Consider the following 21123-nt stretch of genomic DNA (forward strand, 5'->3'; position numbering starts at 1 on the left):
TGGGGCTTGAAGAGATAGCCAAGAAATATCCATTAAAGAGGAAGATCTTCTGCTACCCTTCTAAAGCAATAAAAAATGCTTGGGAGGATAAACTAATAGGAGTCATTATTGTGTCAATACAGAAGCACACCTACTTGTCCACAAATCCCTTCTGTAAATCAGCAGGGGATGTCAGCCCTCATTGTAATAGCCACGTTAATTGCAGCATCTCATACCTTACAAAGTAGAAATAGATGTTGTGAATCAGTAACCACTTAGTCAAGATGGTCCAAGTGTGCTTGGATGTGAATTCCTATGGGTGGTAGAACTCTGGAGATTGTTACAGATCCCTTCATGTGGGTGATAAATCTTCCCATTAAGTGGCTGCAACGGCACATTGGTAATTGATATCAATGTAGTTAAGGTGGAGATGTGACACATTTACAGTGCTGGTGCACTGGTCAGCTGTGTTTTATGTGCTCTTGTGGCTGCCACATGAATGAGGGTCACCTATGTGCCTCATGAATCCTTAAACAGCTGCTCTCTGCTGTTTGCCTGGCTGGCAGGGAGAGTCGGGCAGTTTGTTATAGGACTTCACCAGTGCGGCTGCAACGCAGTGTGGCGAACATCTGTTGTGTGTAAAGAACAATGCTGTGAAGTATAAATATATTTGCATATGCATAGGTTCTTCCGCCTCCTATAAAAGAGGTCTTGAAGTATCAGCACTTTGAGAAGGTACTCAAAGAATAGTGGGAAAAAATTGTTTGCCTGCAAAAATTACAAAAGAGAAAGACAGTGAAATATGCAAATGTATTTCATATCACTGTCTTCAGTCTCCCACTGTAAATGGTACTCCATATGCTGAAAACAGCCTCATTAATGCTCATTTGGCTTTGCAGTAAACTGATACAATACATGAATTATTAACGCTGTAATAAATGGAGCTACAGATTTTTGACACGTTGTTGTTTCTCTTCCTTAGGTGCACAGGAGGTGGTGATCAGATGTCCCCTTAATCACATACAGTGTATCGGGACAAAAAAATGTATTCATTTCAACAAACTCTGCAATGGGGCTAGAGACTGTGAAGATGGCTACGATGAAGGAGTTCACTGTCGAGGTAAGAGTTAATGATGCTTTCATATCCCGACTCTTTACGCCTTAGGTTTATAATGCATAAATCAATACGTATTCTCATTATGATGTTAATTAATCAGATCATGCTCATCTTATTTGGATTATTAAGACTTCGAAATTTATTTTACACATTAAATCTGTGTTACATTTGTAAAATATATAGCTGTGGAAAATGCTTTACTTTTATTCCGTGTTAATGTGCTTTATGCAAGATATCCATAATACCAAACTTAAGTCAAGTAAATTTAAACTAAAATGGGTTTTTTTGTTGAGTTCAAGGGTATGCATGATGGTTGATATTATAAATGATAATTTATGAAAACATGGCCTGAGCTGGCACTTTCTGACATTTGTGGTTAAACTGGTTGCCAAGGTTACATCTCATCATCCTTCTTGTCAGAGCAGGGAAGACACACAGTGTGAAGGTAGCACCAGGTGTTGTGTTGTACACAAGTTTTTGTTGTTGCTCACATTCTTAGCAACTATACCAAGCTGCTATGGACACCTGGCTTCTGTGATAAGGCAGAGTCTGCCTCATGATTTCTGCAGTCTTGGCACAACAGTGGCCCCTGTCTGGCAGAAACCACAACCTTTTTTGACCCGTAAGACAGTTAAAGTCATGCTGGGCTTTGTCTCTGTGTGAGTGGATATGGTAGCCTCTGATTCACAGCTGTGAAGAGTCCAAACGCCTGTTTGTTGGCACGGAGAAGCATAAAACTCTTGCTACAGTGTTTCATTCTTTACACTATTGCCTGCATTGATGAATTTACTTTGTAGATTGCCTGGGACCAGAGAATGGAATTAAATCAATATTGATTGAAGTGGGAAGACAGTGTAACAATATGCAAAATGTCAGTTTTGGTTTAAAAATTGCTATTTAAGTTTATAGATCACCTAAAATGCATCTAGGATAAATGAAATGTCTATACAGTATACTTTTCAGGGGATTGATGGCTGTAATGTAACTACAATAACATGTATTGAATACTTTCCAAATCTGCAAAATTGTGACTGAGCTACAAAATTATTTTCAAAGGGTTAATAAAGTCTGTTCACCAAACTAAATAGCAAAGAAGAGTAAGACGTCAGCAAACTCGGTTCAAATACTGTGTTCATGTCAATTTAAATAAAAATGCGCAAAGCAACCTGGGAGATATGCTCAAGTCAGCCCAGATAAAACATGCAAGCAGTTTTTGCAGGCTCAGATATCTCCCATTCATGCTACATAGATGTATAAACACAGACAGACAAATGACAGTAAATTCACTTAAGTTGGAAGGAAGGTATTAAAAAAAATCAGCTGCTATATCAGCTACTTTTTTCTATTTTATAGATGTGCATGGGAACAAATACAATAGCCATCATGATAATACATTCATACTGCTTGCAACAGTTGCCCAAAAAAGACAACAGATATAGACATCATTATAATATACTGCTATAATACAATTAAAATGCAATAGCTGTAAGCCTCACCTTACTGTTCTTTTAAATGTTTAAATGTTTCTTTAATTTAAACTTAAAAAGCACAAAGACTTCCTTTTTTTAGTAAGTACAGAAAAATAATAAGGCTGTATTGCACAGAACTATTTTTCCCCTTATAGCCAACCTTGTATTGGATATCTCACAGACCAAATAATAGAAAAAAATAATAGAAAAAAATAATGAAGCATCTTAAAACAGTAAAAATCACACAATCTATTCAATTCAATTCAATTCAATTCAATTTTATTTGTATAGCGCCAATTCATAACAGAAGTTATCTCAATACACTTTTCAAATAGAGCAGGTCTAGACCGAACTCCTTATAACATTATTTACAGAGACCCAACAGTACCATCATGAGCAAGCACTTGGCAACGTGTTGGGAAGTTTTACAGTTATTGAAAAATATATTTCCTGTATCTCAAAATTAGTTCTAAATAAATGAGCTACCAGATTTTTTTGTCTGTTCAAGGTTTGCATGCTTTTGTGAAGAGTTTTATATGCAACACTGGTATAATACATTTGAAATTTGTTACAAATGAATCTGAAGCTTAAAGTAGTTTTATAGACCCTGGTTTCAGGACCTCCAATATCCATTTATTTATCAAAATGTAATTTTTCTCTCCAGCATATAATGAGTGAGGATAGAGCTGCACTTGAATTACCAATAAATCCAGAAAACATGTATGCTCTCTTATGCATCAGTTTAATTTGGATGTACTGCTTTGCATTTTAAATGTGTTGTTCAAAGAGTCAGGGTTAGAATGTCAGCCCACGACTACCAAACAATGGATTTACTGCATATTTCATTCTGTGTCACACTCCATACTTTCTTTCACAGTAAGGGCAACTTTCTGTTTCACTGAAGTTCATCGTTAACAATAACTTTAACAAAATCTGTGTAGCAAACATTAAGAATATTTCCAATGTAAATCTAGAAACTAATGCTCTCTATGGCTTTATAGGTGCTTGAACAACATCTGCTTTTTCACTTTCTATTGTTATCTCCTGTTACTAAACTTGCTATGGCCTTGCATAGACCTTAAAGGATAGCTTCAGTATTTTTCAATCTGGATCCATGTTCTTGTCTCTCAGTGACTAATGGCAACAACAATTTTTTAAATTGGTCTAGTATTGAGCGAGAGGGCTGCAGGAATCTTTGAGGACAATTGCATACTGTCAGTGCACGTCCATTGAAACTGCTTGTTTTTCCCACTGATGTTTGTTGGTGTAAATGTCTGACAAAATGATGTAATTGATCCATACAGAGCTTTGTGTAAAAGATCCTTTTTGGTTAACCAGAAACAGTAGCTATGTCGCTCTGTTCAAAGCAACCAAACTCTATTGACAAAAACTGTGGATTATTGCAACATCGTAACACTTCATCCAAACACTTCATACAACTCTTCGTTTTCCACTGTTCCAATAATCACTATTAACTCAATGAATTAGATGTGAAACTATTCTGGCTTTACAGGCCATTTTCCCCAACAATCTGAGCCAATCAGTGGCAAAAACAAGCAGTTTTATCAGACGTTCATTGACGGTACACAATTGCCCATAAAGAATATGTTGCAGCCAGTTTTTTGACTCAATAACCTCTCGCTCAATACTGCACCCATTTCAAAAATTGTTGTTGCCATTAGTCACTTAGACACAGAAACATGGGGAAATACAGTCCCTGTTAAAAAATACCTAAATTCCCCTTTCAGAGATTTTACATTATTCTTGTCAAATATATGTCATTTTGCATATATCTTGTCAGTGGATAGGTAACATGACATACAAATTCCTTTAAATGCCACTATCTGATGTGTATGAATATGTAGTTTGAATTCTAACAATCCACCTCTTTGACCTCCTTGCCTAAAGCAGTACAAAGATGCATTCTTTCACAAAGAGTAAATTAGTTTGATTGAAAATAGGAATTTGTTTTCTTACTACACAATTTTTGATTTCATGTTAATGAACTCAGTTTGTGTGGTGCCATCATTCTGCTTAAGTTCACTCAGGAATACATACTGTACAGTATGCTTAGTCCCACATGGACAGACCAAACTCATTGGGAAGCAGGAGAAATTGAGGTCACCAAAGAGAAGTTTTAGGCAACCAGCTGGGTCTCTTACAAAACTTTTTTCCCTCCCTTTCCTGCCCACCTCTTATGAATATACATGCTGAACATCCCGAGAGGCCTTGATATGAAGGTGCCCAGATGGAAAACCACCAACTCTTTTCGTTCACCTTCAGGAAACTCATTCTTAATCGCATGCTCATGGCTGTGCCGTGGGATCTCAGAAGTCTCTTCTGCTTGCATTGAGGAAGAATTACATAAACACAATTCAGCTTCAGACTTCATATGTTATCTTAGGGCAGTCCCAGAAAGTAAACAATAAACTAATTTCTTCCAAATGAACATGGTGAATAAAAGGAACAGGCTGCAGCTTAGAAACTGAATTTGGAGACTTTGTCAACCCTTGGCATTAGGTCTCTCCTAGATTTGAAAATAAAAGCTTAATTGTGATGCCAATCTTAATCCATGTCTGTTCAAATTGTTTACTCAGTGTTTTCACTTTTTCACCAAAATGTGTTACATATCAAATTGCCGTATCAACAAAATACGACAAAATTATTAAAAAGACATATTTGTCAGTACTAAGCACTCGGGTTTGCTTTCCGCTTTTTTGAAACAGTGATACAATCTGACTGGAGAATATATCATGATTGCACATACAGCAGTGTCATCAGATCACTGATAGACTGATAGATGCCAACTAAACACTGTCACTTTGCTGTCTCTAAGTGAATGTCAGAAATGCAGCCTTGACTATATATAGTGCAGGATATTACATAACTGAATGATATAAACCCAGTGACATTTTGCTTAACATTTAATTTACTGTTAATTTCCACAGCAGTTTGGTTACGGTCTTAGTTATCGTATGATAATTACCTTCGAGTTTAAACAGGTTATATCATTTGATTAAATTTATTTTTTCATTGCTTAAAACTTCGGAGGTCCATTTATTGAATTTTATCCTGGTAATGTTGCTTCGTAATTAAATATTCTACATACTGGTTTTAGTTACTTTTGTGCTGACACTAGTACATCATAGCTGACACTTTTCTGCGCAAAGAGTGAATACAGCTGTTCGTGTCTGAGTGCCCAGGAAGATCATCAGCATTAAGTTTTATGAGTCAGATACAGGTTATAAAAACATGATAGCCTCGGCTTAGTTTTCATAGCAGTGTGAATATTGGCAAAAGCAGGGTTATGAGATTGTTTTCATGACCTTGCAATTTAGTGCTTTGTCCATTCATATTGTATATTGTGCCCTTCCCAATGCAAATGATGCAAAGGTAGGAAAACATGCACTTAAATGGGAGTTGCACATAAATTGTAGCACAATTTCCAACCAGTAATTACATGTAGATCCAGATTGAAATGACTATTTTACTGATTTATAGCAATAAAATAAATAGAATTTGCAGTTCCAGTTTACTTAAGGGAAAAAGCTATTCTGCTGTGATGAGATTTTCTTTCTTCAGAATTTTTTATCTCTAGACTGAAATAAAGATAATTTAAAATACTATAATAGGCACAAGTATTTAGCTGCCTTAACTGACAAAATTGCACAAAGCCTTAATCAACAAGCATATTTATGGATTTTATATTGCAGTTAATACTGCTTGGTTGTTTTTTTGTACTGTTCTTTACCTAAACTGTAATGCAATTATGTTCTTAATGTAGGTCTTACTCATTTTGAAATGGGTGAGCTGTTACGCATGTAACACAGGTGAGTGCTAATATGAGAAAGGCATGCAGTTCACATCTTTCACTTCTACTGACATTTAGACGATACATTAATAAGTACTCTGGTATTTTTGTCCCTGACTAAGCTCGACCCCAACCATTACATTCATCATTAATAACCTAATTTAATAATAGCTCATGACTACTTGACATTTACTGCAGAATCAGTCGGCATCATTTGTTAATGGTGAAGTATGGAGCAGAAACATTTCCTACTCACTCAGAAAACAGGCCAATTTGAATATCAAAAATACAATAGATATAATTAATTCCTTTTTAACCATCCAGTCTTAAAAGAGTGACACCTGTGAAGCCGGTTCAGACTGCTCGAGTCCCACTGCAAAAACTACAGTGTGACTGTGACTTGACTCACATACTGTATACACATATCCAGAGCCCTACTCTAATGTAGTGTTCTGTTTAAGCTGTCACACATGTCCCCACTCTCTCATTCCCAACGAAAGACCTGTTTCCCTACTCACAATACATAGCTGCCACAGTTATTTCTGGCACTCACTATTCCATTTCATCCCCCTGTAGACTCTGATTCTGAGGTTTCCCCCAGTGGGGAAGTGTGTTGCTCCATGATCTCTCTCCTCTGTCTTTGTGCTAAGCTTTTAAGTGTATTCTCATAAGGAAAATGGATCAATGTTCTGTATCAACTATCTAATATCTAGTCTGTCTAAATTTGTTTCGCGTGAGTTGAATGAATGTGCTTTTATGATTGTTAAAATTTGTGGATTGGAACCCTATCAATCCCACTGTTTAAGTTGTTTAAGGCTTAGGCATGAACTCATTGCTGCATCAGTCAACACATCAGTAATCTTGGGTAATCTTGGGTCCAGTGGTGAATTGTAACTAAGCCTTTACTCAAGTACAGGTACTTATACTTGAGTATTTCCATTTGATTAGACTATATCTCAGGAGCAAATATAATAAATTAGTTCAACAGCTGTAGTTACTTGCTACTTTTCAGTTTGCAATTTTCCATAACCTTTTCTGTACCCTTCTTCATTCCCTCCTGCAAGAGAAGTCTGTTTTTCTTTTTGCATAATCTAAAATAAAAAACTGTAATTTGTATTTGACTGGAAGCAGACTGGTATTTATTTGCAGCTGTTAACCTTAAAACATGTCACACTTGAAACTGGTGTTTCTCATTTGGAACCTTAAAGCTTCCATTTTGAAATAATGATTTACCATTTTGAGTCTTTTGTTTTGTGTTTTCTCTTGCGAGGCAGCTCTTTTTGTATGGAAATTCCAAATAAAATAAGCAAATAATTAAATGTCATTATGTACGGTACAGTATGGTTATTTTAAACAATTTCGTATAGGATTTACAGAACAGTCACTGTCATTGTGGTATATACGATTGGTACAAAATAATGGTGATAGAATGAAAGAATGATCTTGTACTGAAAGAAGATTTTACCTAGCAGGTAGCTCAACAGTTAGAGTGTAAAAGACAGCTAGTGAACAGAGTTGTCAGAATCTCTCTGTTAAACTTTCAGGCATATCCTGTCATCATTTTAAGCTTATCACCTTAAAAGCGCCTGAACAAAACTGAGACCTCAAGTATTCAGAATTGTGAAACAGCTTTTCCTGTCAGTCTGTGAAGGTAACATCAGTGTCAGCAGTATCATTAGGTGTTGTCAGTCCAATATCAAAATAGTGTCTGATATGAGTTGCCAGCAGTTTGTTAAGACTGGCCAACTGTTAATAAATATAATACCACTTTTTAATTGCATCATTAAAAACAAGATATTGTTATATCTGAAATCATTTAAAGTTAATTCATATAATAATACAAATATATTGAGATTTCTAGGATACATTAGAGCAGTGGTTCCCAACCTGGGGTCCGGGCCCCCCCCAAGGGGGGCACCACAGGTCGCAGGGGGTGCGCACAACTTTGTCTGCTGAGGTTGTGAGGTTACCAAAATTATTATTTACAAAAAATTAATTTATAAAATCCCAATAACACACCCAATTGGATAATCAAAACTCTGTATAATCCAAATTGAAACATATTTTTGGTTCACATTTAAATTCATTAAGCTATTTATTATCTATTCAGTGTGTGTATGCGGGTAGGGGTTGGGGTTGGGGGGGCCTGACTTGTCTTGGACACAGGCAAGGGGGGCTTCAAGGAAAAAAGGTTGGGAACCACTGCATTAGAGGATACATATTTGCTCTGATCTGCAAAAAATGACTTGCAAAATGAATAACAAGGTTTATGACAGAATGAAACCACAAATGAACAAACACTGTCACAAACTGCTTCCTAGAATATTGTTGGTTGTGATTAAATATATGACTGGACTTGCAGTGTCAACCTGTGCCAGTCTCGCTCTCTCCAAGCAGAAAATCGTCAGCAAAAATAATCCACTGAATGCCGCTGAACGTTACAATGATGAGGTGCGGCTGCCTCTCCCAGCACTTTGCGACGACAGGCTCTCTAATGTATTTGATTCCAAAATATATGGATCTATTTCTGCCACGTAGGGGTAATCTGGACTTTTATGCAGCGATGATTTCCATGTCATAGCACAACTTGTCAAAGGCAATGTGTTTGCCCTCTACGGAGAACACACTGATTTAAGCTATTTAGGGATTTAAATTATAGTTGCCTTCTACACTGGCTGAAAAGTAGCAGAAAAGAATCTCATTACTGATGTGGAAGTGAGAAAACATTATTTCCGTGGTTTATCTTCTTTGGCAAACGCATACCTTACCTTTTTTTTTTCATATATATATATGTTTCTGACTGACATTCTGACACTAAAAATAATACAGAAAATATTTATATAAATTTTTCTTAATTTTATAATGATAAAGCTCTGAAAAACAAACAATGTCAAACATGAACCTTCCCTCCCACCCCTCTGTCTCTGAACAACATTCAATTATCTCACTTGATTAACTTTTCATTACGACAACTCAAACAAACAAACACTTTTCTCCAGGGTGAAGGAGCCTGTGATAAGTGATGCTCTTGTTCCAAAATGACTAGCCATGAATACAGCTCAATAATTTTTTTAGTGTTTCCCTCAGTAGGTTGAAAATGTGCTGCCAACCAGCCTTGTAGACTGTAACATATTAGCATATTTATTAAATTTTTGCCCCTCTAATGGATGGAACATTTACAGTAAGTAGTCAAAGTGATCGCTCTCCTCTCTCCGGTGGTACTCTGCAATGTGCTATGGTTTTTTACTGTGATATTCTAGCTCACTGCAGTCACTTTACCAGAGAAGATGAGGCTGTAATTTTCAATAGTGTTTTATTTCCTACTTCTGCTGTCGATACAGATGCAGCTGATTATTTAAAAGTAATTTCCAAGGAATTTGTCAAAGTGTTACATGTATTAAAGTTATCTAATTTTAAATTCTGTGTCAGATTTCCAGGCCTTGTTATCCTGGTAACACTGGTTAGGTTTGACTGCCAGGCTCCACTACTCACTATATAAATAACAGCAGACACTGGCAATCAATATTTCATGCATCTTACTTTGTTGTTCCACAATCTGGCAAGATATTGTCACTCATATCATTACTCTTCCTAATATGAGGAAACAATCTGGTGTCATCAAATCCTATTACAGCGGATTTTCTTCCTCAGGAGTGGTTAGAATTAAAGTTTCATTGTTTGCTGGAAGATTTCAACGCCCACACCCATAATGTTTCTTCCAATATTTAAGGGCATGTCAGAAGCCTGGCAGTGTACCAGTTCTCAAATCCCTCTGCGAATTGTGCTTTGAGGGATTAACAACATTTACTGTCACATTTGAGCCCTAGTTTGAGCTACAGGATTACAGTTTTTTTGAAAACTACATGTATATGTGCATGTATCTCTCAATTTCTTGGAGAAATTATACCTTCTAGAGACCATGCGGACAGCTTCATGTCACATCAAAGCCGACATACTTAAGCTTCTCAGATAACTTTCCAAAGCCTTGTCAATAAATGGTGTCACTACAATCATTGCACATCTTATACAAATAATATTTCCCTGCACACACTTCTGGAAACTCTTGAATGTTTGAACCCTAGGGAATTCATGACCCAATTTCATCTTTGTGGAATCAATCTTGTCATTCCTGCCACCCAGAGGATACCAACCACAGCTACAGACCTACAGAGTGGGTTAAGCTCCTAATTTATAGGTGAGAAATCCACTCATTAAAGGTCCTTCAGCCAGCCATGGTGTACCTCCTGTGTTGGGTTTGCATCTTAATTTGGTCCCACATTAATTGCAGGCCTTGACTGCAAACAGAGTTTTGGGGAAAGACTGGCTCTTCACAGACAAAGGCCATGGCTATTCCTGAAGGAAAGCTATAATTAGGCCAGATGGGGCAATCTGACTGTTAGCCTTGGGTTAGTCTTTTCTCGCCCATGGTGAGGCTTCTTGTTTGTATTGGCAGAGGGACAGTGCTGCACTCACCATTCATACTCTGCCATCTGTGTGGCTGAATGTGGAAGGTCTGAGAAACTTCTGCTCAAGTGGTCTGTTAGCTATTTGACTTTTTGTTTGAACGATGCCGTGGAGTGAACTTTTTTTCCTCAATAGGCGGAAATTCAATTTACTGAATAAACAAGGTTGAACTGAATTATCCTCACTTTTGTACAAGGTAATGTAAACTATGATTATACTAAAACTATCGTGAGTATTCGTAAATCTTTCATGCCAAACCATTTTAGGATTTATGGAAATAGCATCTAAGATTCAGGCCTCTGGGTGGGCGTCACCCATGGCAGCTGTTGACTGACTCTTTGAGTGCTAGTGTTGCTAGGAGACGCTCTGTCAACTTCTGTGGTGCCCTTCTAACTAGAGCACATCATAGCCCTGTAAACATTGATATAAGAGGTGTTTTTCCCATTTTCAACAAAGCCCCATGGCATTGTTTATGTACTATTACTGAATCCCTTCACAACATTCAACATTCAGGAAGACCCATTTTATATTTAAGTTGATATTCCACTCAGAGAGTGGAATCTCTGCTCGCTAACATTAACACTGATTTTTAACAGATTGTACTTTGAGGTCATGTTATTGTATATACATACCTGCTATGTCATCTGCAGCTCAGTGTTGTGTTAGATCTTTTTCTTGGGTCCAGTTATGATGAGGGCAAATGACCAGACTGTCAGAGCTCACAGCAGTAAATAGCCCTGTAACCTCAGCACTTCATTCTTTACCCTGTGATTCAATTGAGACAAAGTAATGTACAGAGTCACAGAAAAGCAGTGCTGAAATGAAAGAGGGAGCTAAACATTGGCTAACAATGTCGGCAACTGTGTGGGCGGGGGAACTGAAGTGATATTATGGTAGCCTGCAAAGAGATTGCACACATCAAATTACCATCAATCGACACTAATGTATAAACTAATGTTTGTAGAAAAGCATAACTTAAATTTTTTTCGTTATGTTAATTTGAATTTTGTAAATAAGTAGCCAAGTCAAAACAAACACTGTACTGAAATAACTCATTATATACACTAAGGTATGTGTCATCTCATGACATAAAATGACCATGACAGTAATGGTTGATCAGTACACAGACTTAAATAATCATCAATCTCCTATTATATTATTGTATGTGATAAATTTACCACTATTTAAATGCTGCATTGAACAGTATCAGCGCTCTAAATTGGTTGGTCCCCCTCCCAATTGTGTAAACTGAACTTCATGGTTTGTGTTAATTCAAGCACACCACGCAGTCTGCCAGAGACGCATTGACATTGCAAATTTCCAGATTACTGATAGAATTTAAGTAAATCATGATTTTCTCAAAACACCTACAACAAAGCCGCAGAACCTCCTCTTAGCTTCACATATCTCAACCCACCATTTTTTTTTAACAGGCATAATGTGAAAACAGATGGAATTAATTTTGTGCAATTGCTAGAATCATTCTGTTGATACATCTGATTAGAGCAAATTAGACTGCAGTAGACTGCAAATTAAATTGGCCTTGCTGTTTTGAATGCATATGCCTCCGTGTTTCAGACCGAGTAACATTTAACCACATATTTCAGTCATTCCAACATATTACAAAACTGAGTTTTCTGTATTGCGAAAGGGTATAGGATGACTAGGCTCACATTGTTTACTGTTTTATATCTGTTTCTTCAGCAACTCATAAATATTTCTGCCTGTGCTCTGAACTTCAGCAGTCACTTCTTTTCTGGTGCAGTCATTATACTTAGTACAGAAGATAATACAACAAATTAAGTATGCTGTTTCTCACATCATCGTTGTGGTTACAGTTCACAACTTGAGTGTACTCTTTTTTTGACAATGCGTCTTTCAACACAGCTGCTATTATCCCTCATTTACAGGAGATGACATTTAAGGGATATGTTTTCATTAATACCAGAATTAAATATTATTAATCAGAAAGGGTATAGATCACAGAAAATGGAACTCTTTTGTACCTAACTTCCTAAAGCACATTTCTTTCACATCCAGTGTATTTGCAGACCATAGTATCAAGGCCACCACATGTACTTCACAATTGACTTATGTTCTCAGAGGTAGCAATGCAAAGCTTTAGATACGTGAAAAGCATCAGGCAGGCACAGTGGCAGATATGCAATCCCTGCAGCACTCTGTGTTTGCCAAGAGGGAAAGCTGATCATCTGGCGTCTTTGAGCAGATATAAGGATTAGCTTTGAATATCTTCAGCCCGGCATGTAGTCATTTTGCATACTGCTTCACAACAGGGAAGCATACTAGTTACCGTACCGCGCAATGAATAATAATGCACAGGTCACATGGGGTCCACACACAAGCCTGAGAACGAGTAAACAGAGATGGCTGGAAGCAGCGCCAGTTTTTGACCCACCTGTCAAGGACTGACTTTTTTGTTTAAAGTACCTAATTCCTCAAAATATTTTTCCAGGCAGGGTATTAATACACATTTTTCATGGTGCTGTATCGGTTTCTTTTTTTTATTCATATAAAATGTGGAAAGGTTTGCAGGTTTACAGGTTTCATATAGAGTACAGATATACATTATTTGGATCTGAACTGGAGCAGTAATACAATCTGAACTTATACATACTATCGCACATCCTCTTGTCTATTTTTGCCCACTTCTGCTCTACATGAGAATTCAAAGACAAATAGCCTACAGATTTTTTTTTAAGTAAGGAGAGAGGCTACAGTTTCAGAACACAGCTTTCTCTTTCAGAGCCATCATAAGCGCCAGCCAGTCAGGAACCTGTTTCATATAAAACCATTGTTTTTCTCTGATTTGATGGACACATTATATTCAAAGTGCATGACTCAAAAAGTCTGTTTAAACTCAGCCATTAAAATGCTAATGTATCAGAAAGATAGCAGCCAGTGACAATGTGTCTCTCCAAGCAGACAAATTTACCGGCACGTGGCTCTTTGTAGGTGGGTGTAATTCTGGTTATTTTCAACCTGTGCCTTTTCCCCAGCCATTGCCATCATGATGGCTGATTGTATTCAATGTTTTGTCATTTCATTGTTTGAGCTTTATTTTGCCAGGAGTGCTGTTCTCTAGTCCACCCCAATTTGTCCAGCACAATCTCACTTCATATAACCCTAAAAATAACCAAAACACATCCTCCTCCTCTGAGTTAGTTTGACATTAATGCTTTGCTCTTCCAGCTAGTTTCTAATATTCACAGAAAGTGTGGTTTGAAGACAGCATCAGATGGAGTGACATATGTGACATTTAACTCACACTTAAAATAGCCTACTGTATGTAGTTTTTGTGTTAATTGAAGTTATGTGAAAAGGTGTGGCTGTCAGTTTGGCCTTCATGATATGAATGGAAGCCAACTGTCATTGTTAGTTGCAGTTACAGAGGAATTTAACAGTGAATGAAGGTTTAAACTTATAAAACATACAATCATCAAGATGACATAAACAATGTGACCAAGGTTGAAAATAAAGGTAATTCAGAGCCTGCTTGGCTGTATAGAAAGAGCAAGCTCAGGCTGAAATGCAGTGTGTATTCTGATCCGGAACGTTTCTTATTTAGTTTACCCCTGTATGGTAGTTACTTAAACATGAGTAATTCAGAGCTGAGCAAAGCAAAATAGATGCAATGGTTCTATGTTATGTCATAATCGGCACCACATTTTGTCAGTGGGGGCCACATTAAGAAATGTTTTAACAGTGCTAACAAACCGACTATTGCATTCATTTTCAGAGGGTAGAACTTTAATGGCTCCTTGTTAAATTGAGCTGAAAATGCATTTTGAAAATGTCGCAGCCAAGAAAGTGACAGTTGTGGGTTTTTCTAAGTGTTTGTGTATTTTTGTATGCATGCATGTATGTACAGTATGAGTATATTCATATTTATGTTTTTGTGCAAGGTTTTTTTCTTCTGAACATTTGTCATACTTATTTTTTGTCATATAGAAATATAAAATCCTTTTTTTGACTTAAATCTTAAACAACACGCCTTAAGTTAATGTACAGAGTAAAGGAATGAGCTCCTGAAATGTGGTATTTTTGGTATTTTCTACTGTAGATGTGCAGACAAATATACTAAGAGCTCTAAGGCAGTAGAAATTCCATTAACTTAGGCTATCAACAGAATACCCTCATATCACCTTAGAGATTTTCATAAAGATGGGTCAGAGACAGTAGCTTTGCATTCTGACTCAACAGATATGATGCGGTGCAATAAGCTCTCCCATTCACATACATTTTTTGTCTGTACTTTAAGGCTTAATCTGGCAGCATTACATGTCCTGCAAAACCTCTTAGCCAATGCAAATTAGTTATATATGAACATAATGTTAAGAGGCAGGATTATATATTAACAGGTTATACGAGGGTAGTAATCCCAGCAACAGGAACTGGAAATTTCAAACTTTAACGCCAAAGAGGAGTTTCATCCAGGCTTTATTATAAATATTTTGGAATTGTTATGAGATTGCTTAAGTTTTTTGACTTGTTTGGTGGTTTTAAAAAACTCTCTTATAAAGATGTTAGTTTGTCTCAAAAGGTACCTTATGTGTAAACTTGTGTCTTAGTGGGGAAAAATTACTTGTTTTGTGAACATTTCTCTTGCATGTATTGTTGGAAACTTCCACTTTCTGTGCAATTGGAAGCTGGGGTAGTTTCAGCAGTCAGGACAATATGGCCCCATACTAACATCACTATACGCTCCTCTCACACCGAGCAAGACCAGCATACAGCTGAAATCACTCTCAGATGAGATATCATTTGATAACTGGAAAAACAGTAAACAGTAAAAATAAGCTTCTATTTTCAATTATAGTTTAGACGAAATGCTGATTTTCACCCCTAACTCAAAATATTCAATTATTCATGTGACTAAAGATTGAATTTATATCAAAAAATACAGTAGCTTAAAGCTTAAAAAAACAATCTGTAGCATTCAGTAGTGTCAAGAGGGGAAGTTGCAAATTACAACCATTTGAATACAGCTCAGCCTTTTAACCGCATAGGGGAAACTTGTGAAAAATGTCCAGTGTTTGGTTTATCCATTCTGGGTTACTGTAGAAACATGAATGTTCAACATGGTGGCCTCCATGAAAGAGGTCCTGCTCCCTCTGTAGATAAAAACGACTCATTCAAAGGTAACAAAAACAATTCTTATACTCAGTTGATTATACACCAATTAAAACATATCTATTAATATTATATTCCATTTCTGCAAATAAATGCTTACACACTGGACCTTTAATATTTGAACAAAACGTGTGTGTGCATGAATTTTGGGTGTGCATGAATTTTGTACATGACCAAAATATATATCAAATATATATGTGCACAAAGGATTATATTCCTTTATCAAGATAAATCCTACTATGATGGAAATGTTGTTTGTCTGCTTCTAATTAATGATTTTATGTCATGTCTTGTCTAGTGTAGAGTCTTATTTTGTCTACCACCTAGTGTGTGTAAATTTAACTTGGCAACTTGCAAATGCTTGCACATTTTAAGCATGGTTAAACCTCTAGCCTGACAGTGACACCTTTCTTGTGGGCGAATAAATGCAGTATAGAACTGCCTCAAAATGACTGTCAACAACATATCCTTTTAAACACAGAAAAGCAACATGCCTCTCTGAAATAGTTTGTTTCTAGATTCTCTTTAAATTGTATTGAGCACTGTGCTACTCCAGAATCATTTCACCACTATGAGCCAGTGAGGAGTATTAATAAATATCCAAGCAGGCCCTCTCTGGTCATGGAAGGCCAAAGGCTACTGGGCATTTACCATTTCAATACTTCACTGTTTGCTTGTTCTCTATCACCTCAAAAAAATGAAAATTCAGTCATTTTCCACTCAACCCCCTGTCAATCAAAACTCCTCTGAGGGCTATATGAAAACCAAATACACATAAAGTTCACCCCTGTATATCTTTTGCAGCCCTCACTGAAGCTGTGAATGGTAACAGGGCTGTATATTTTTTTACATATTCTGATATCAATAACAGTATTTTGCACATACCTCATTAGACTTATATTGTGGTGAGTATTTTATGACTATTCATCGAGTAATTTCATTGTACAATGAATGTACTTTTACATACATTTTGGTAATACAATTTATCTTTGGTGAAGAAGAGTATTATCTGTAATGTTACATGCCTCTGGTTTATTAGTCAACAGTTACCACATTTCATTGCTATATTCTTCTTTCCCCTCTCTTACAAACTGTTTTTTATCATTATCAGTTGACATATTGGTTTCAAACAAGCGCTGACTGTGATTTATATATTGCTCTCCAAACAATCCAACCGCACCATTCATCTCAGTGTGTCAGTGAGCTAGCAAGAAAGTTAGATACTGTAATAAAACATTGACTTCTGATAACTCAGTAAGTGTATAAAAGTGTCTGATCCACTGACATCACATAATTCCAACTCTTAAAAATCAAAACCAAAGACTGTGTTTTCATTCAGAAAGTGATGATAACTGAAGCTTTGATTGTCGTTCAGTTCACACTACTCTGTTGAATGTAAATACACCCTGTCAAGAAATGATTTGGTCCGCAGCTGCCGTATTTCATAATGTCATGAAATGGTTAGTACAGGAAATACAAAGGACGATCAATGCAAGCCTTTATCTTTTGGGCAATGAGTTGACATTAATTAATGTTCAGCAGTGGCATATCAATCTCTATGCAATTAAAGCTTTGTTTTGAGGGTTATATTTTCAATTGTGCCATTTATTCTGCTGAACGTTCATCACTCCATAATTAGCTGTTCTTTGTTCCTTTCTGTATAAAGATTAGTGCTATACAGAGCATCATCACCCATCACAACATTCAGAAAATACAAGGGAAATGAAAATGTTTGAACTTCCTGGGGGCTGCTACCAGTCAATCAATGTGTCAGATGATGACTTTACAATGCAAGGCTGGTAATAAGTTTTAATCTTACTCATCAGAAGTCTTAGATTGCTGGTTCACAATTTATATGGGATTTATAAAACTTACCATTCAGTACCATTTAGTCATTTAAAATATATAGTAAAAAACATTTAAAATGTATAATTAAAAAAAAGACTCTTCACCTGTCTATACCTGTCTGTGACATTAACACAGTGACATTTCTTTAAGTTATTTTCCTTTTACCTGTGTAGTGATTCTGTTGTTAAGAAAACTTTTCTCTTCAAATACTTTCCAATACATTCACACCATTTTCATTTCCATGCGGTTATTCATAGAAACTCTTGTCTAAACTTGCAACGGTCAAATGACAAGGGAGCAGTTGTGACCGAAAGGGCCACGATAAGAGGAAAATCAAAAAAGTAATTTCCCAAATCAAAAAGTAATTTCCCATTCCACCCTGCCTTTCATTCCCTCTCTTTTTCAATTCTCACTTCTTCTCTCTTTCTCTTTTTCCCTGCAGAGCTCCTGTCAGCCTGCCACGAGCTCCGATGCCGCTACGGTTGCGTCATGACAAGAAACGGCACCTTCTGTTTCTGTGCTGACGGCTTTGAGGTCGGTGAGGACGGGACGAGCTGCAGAGGTAGGATTCAGCTGCGCTGGTGGGGGCCTCCTGCCATGGAGCCCCCACCCCCTCTACCCCCGTCTCCCTTTGCCCTCAGCCAGACTTCCTTCAGATGAATAAGCAGGAGGTGATGGGTATATGAGAACCATCTGTCCACAGGCAGGGCCTCATGTACAGTGCATTATGCCCCCAACACACATGCATACACGCACATACTGTATATAGAGAACACTATTTCTCTTTGCCTCTTTGTCTTCCTCTTTACACTTGTTATATGTGCCACAGGCCTGGTTTCTGACAGCCAGGAAGAAGACAGCATTTTGCTGTCAAAGGTGCCTGTAGACTTATAGTGTTTTACTTGGACTCTGCACATACCTTATACCAACAACATGGCATACAGTTGCATTATGCTGGAGGAAGGGTTTAACAAAGTAGCACTGCTTCTTGAATTTGATCCTGTTTGAGAAAGACGTGAGAAAGAGTGGTTTATAGGGTACTGCAGCTCCAAAAAAAGGCTCATTGGTTATAAAAGTAATTATGCCTGAGGTGCCAGAGTGAGGCCACATTAAGTATACTTTATGTATTTGGGTCATGTTTGAGCACACCTAATTTGTTACAAATGACTCTCTTCCTTTTTTCCATAAGATCATGATGAATGTGCCATGTATGGCGCATGCAGCCAAACCTGCACGAACACCTATGGGTCATACAGATGCAGCTGCACAGAAGGATACATCCTGCAACCTGACAGGATATCTTGCAAAGCCAAACAAGGTGAGCGGCACACTTGCATTGGGAAACAACATAATCTGCATAGTATGTATGTTTCATTTCTAATAATAAACAGGGCAGTTTTCTTCAACCAGAGTAGAATTCTAGCTTCTCATCGCCTAGGTGCCTACTAGCTTTGGTAGGGCAAGATTAATGTGGTTTAGCAATGACCACATCTATCACCCGCATGGGAATGGGTAGACGTGGTCAGGCCAGGATAATGATAAAATTAATGAGCATGAGATTTTAAGTGGGAACAGTCTGGAGTATTTTGTGCAGAGACAATGCCCAACGTCACCCTGATTTATGTTAATGCATGATGCTGGTAACAAATCTATCCTGATGAGTAAAACAGCCTACTTAGAAATAAAACAACTAAAAGAGATATTGTGTTTTGGTGGTCCACCATCCACGAGTAAACACGTTTAACCTTGTGCGGTATATTTTTGTGTAGCTCATTAAACCATAAAGTTTTTTTTAGGGTGTTGTCACTATGGCATATATGGGTTGAAAATAGCTGGAGGCCTGCCACACCTAGCTGGGGAGAACACCACTGTTGCAGCTTTTAATCAATGTGACTGGTGTCCTACCAGGAATAAACTGAATATGATTACCCATAAACTTAACTGAACCCAATGCTCACATGCATTAATATTAATTTAGCAGAGAGCGATAGTGGTACGGGGATAACGATGGGGTTACCATTAGTTGTAAAAGCTCATGAATATAAATTTCAGATAGAGCTCTCTCTGAGACCAGAACATGAGAAGCAGCAGGGAATGAAAACCATATTAAGGTGTTGAGTATAAGATGGAAGTTAAAACTCTGCAGCACAAATGTTCTTTTTGGAGATTTAATCTTGATTTAATCTCTTCTCATTTGGCTCAGGGTAAAGTGAAAAGTATAATATTTTCTATTCTCAATGATTCTGACTCAACAACACTCTGATGGGTTTCATGTCTGCTTGATACTGTTCTTGACTGACTTATGCCAAAAAAATAAATAGAATGTTTGTTTTTTTTCTGCACTGCTATCTTTGCATTAATTCCATACTGCAGTTATGTAGTAAAGATTGACCCAAATATGTGTACCGCTAATGTCCGTTTGCAGGCTACATTGCTAATTAACTGCTCAGCTGAAACACACAAAACTGCAAACTTGCCTGCAAATGTCTATTTGGTCCATTTACTGTAGATGTTGAAGGACACTGACTGCTCTTTTAAGTTACAGAGCAAGTTTGTTTACTTTGTCTCTCATTCCCCTGCCGGGGCTCAGCCTGTTGGCTATTGTCAGAAACAGACATGTCTCTCCAGGGAGAGGAAAAATAATATTTCTGACATTAGTAAAAGTCATTTCTGTGGGACTTTAAGCAGGTGATCCAAAAAAGCACAACAATGTGATTTTTGTAGACCTCAATTTTTGAATTTTTCAAATGTATTGTATGATGATCTGTTTCAGAAATGCTTTAACAGTGTTGCTACATGAGCAAAATTTTTCATGCATGATTAAGAGTCAGTGCAGACCACTATCAGATAGCTTGGTCGAAACTCCATCTACCCCCTAGTGTGGGAGAAAAATGTCTATTAAAAGTTGATTCAGAGGGATAAGGGAAAGCAGTTATGTGACCAGACACTCTGATTTATTGCCTATATTAGGAGAGTAGCCCTTGACTTGAAAGATCGGGATAAATAAGGGCCCTTTTTAGGGGGTGAACCTGATGTCAGAGAATGTGCACGGTCAATTAAACCCATAAAACAGCTTATCTCAGTTTTAACACCATGGACTGGCCTGCCTTGACTCCCAGCAGGAGAAAAGGGCTTGGAAAAAGTCTACCACAAGAGTTGTCACATGTTTGTGTTTCTCAATTTGTTGTGTTAGTTCAAATTGATTAGCTTTGAAAATCATTTTTTGTTTGATTCTTTTGGTGCTGTTTTATCTGGTGTTTGAGTTAGATTGTACTTTCTTTACT

General features: G+C 37.2%; 1 protein-coding gene across 1 annotated transcript in view; it reads left to right on the forward strand.

Moving 5' to 3' along the window:
* LOC127365947 (low-density lipoprotein receptor-related protein 1B-like) overlaps positions 1-21123 on the forward strand; it is a 241426-nt gene that overhangs the window by 82773 nt on the left and 137530 nt on the right. The window contains 3 exon segments of the mRNA XM_051404535.1: positions 962-1099; positions 18282-18401; positions 19029-19157. Coding sequence (XP_051260495.1) covers positions 962-1099; positions 18282-18401; positions 19029-19157 — 387 coding nt within the window.

The sequence above is a fragment of the Dicentrarchus labrax genome, unplaced genomic scaffold (assembly GCF_905237075.1).
Source record: "Dicentrarchus labrax unplaced genomic scaffold, dlabrax2021, whole genome shotgun sequence".
NCBI classification, from domain to species: Eukaryota; Metazoa; Chordata; class Actinopteri; family Moronidae; genus Dicentrarchus; species Dicentrarchus labrax.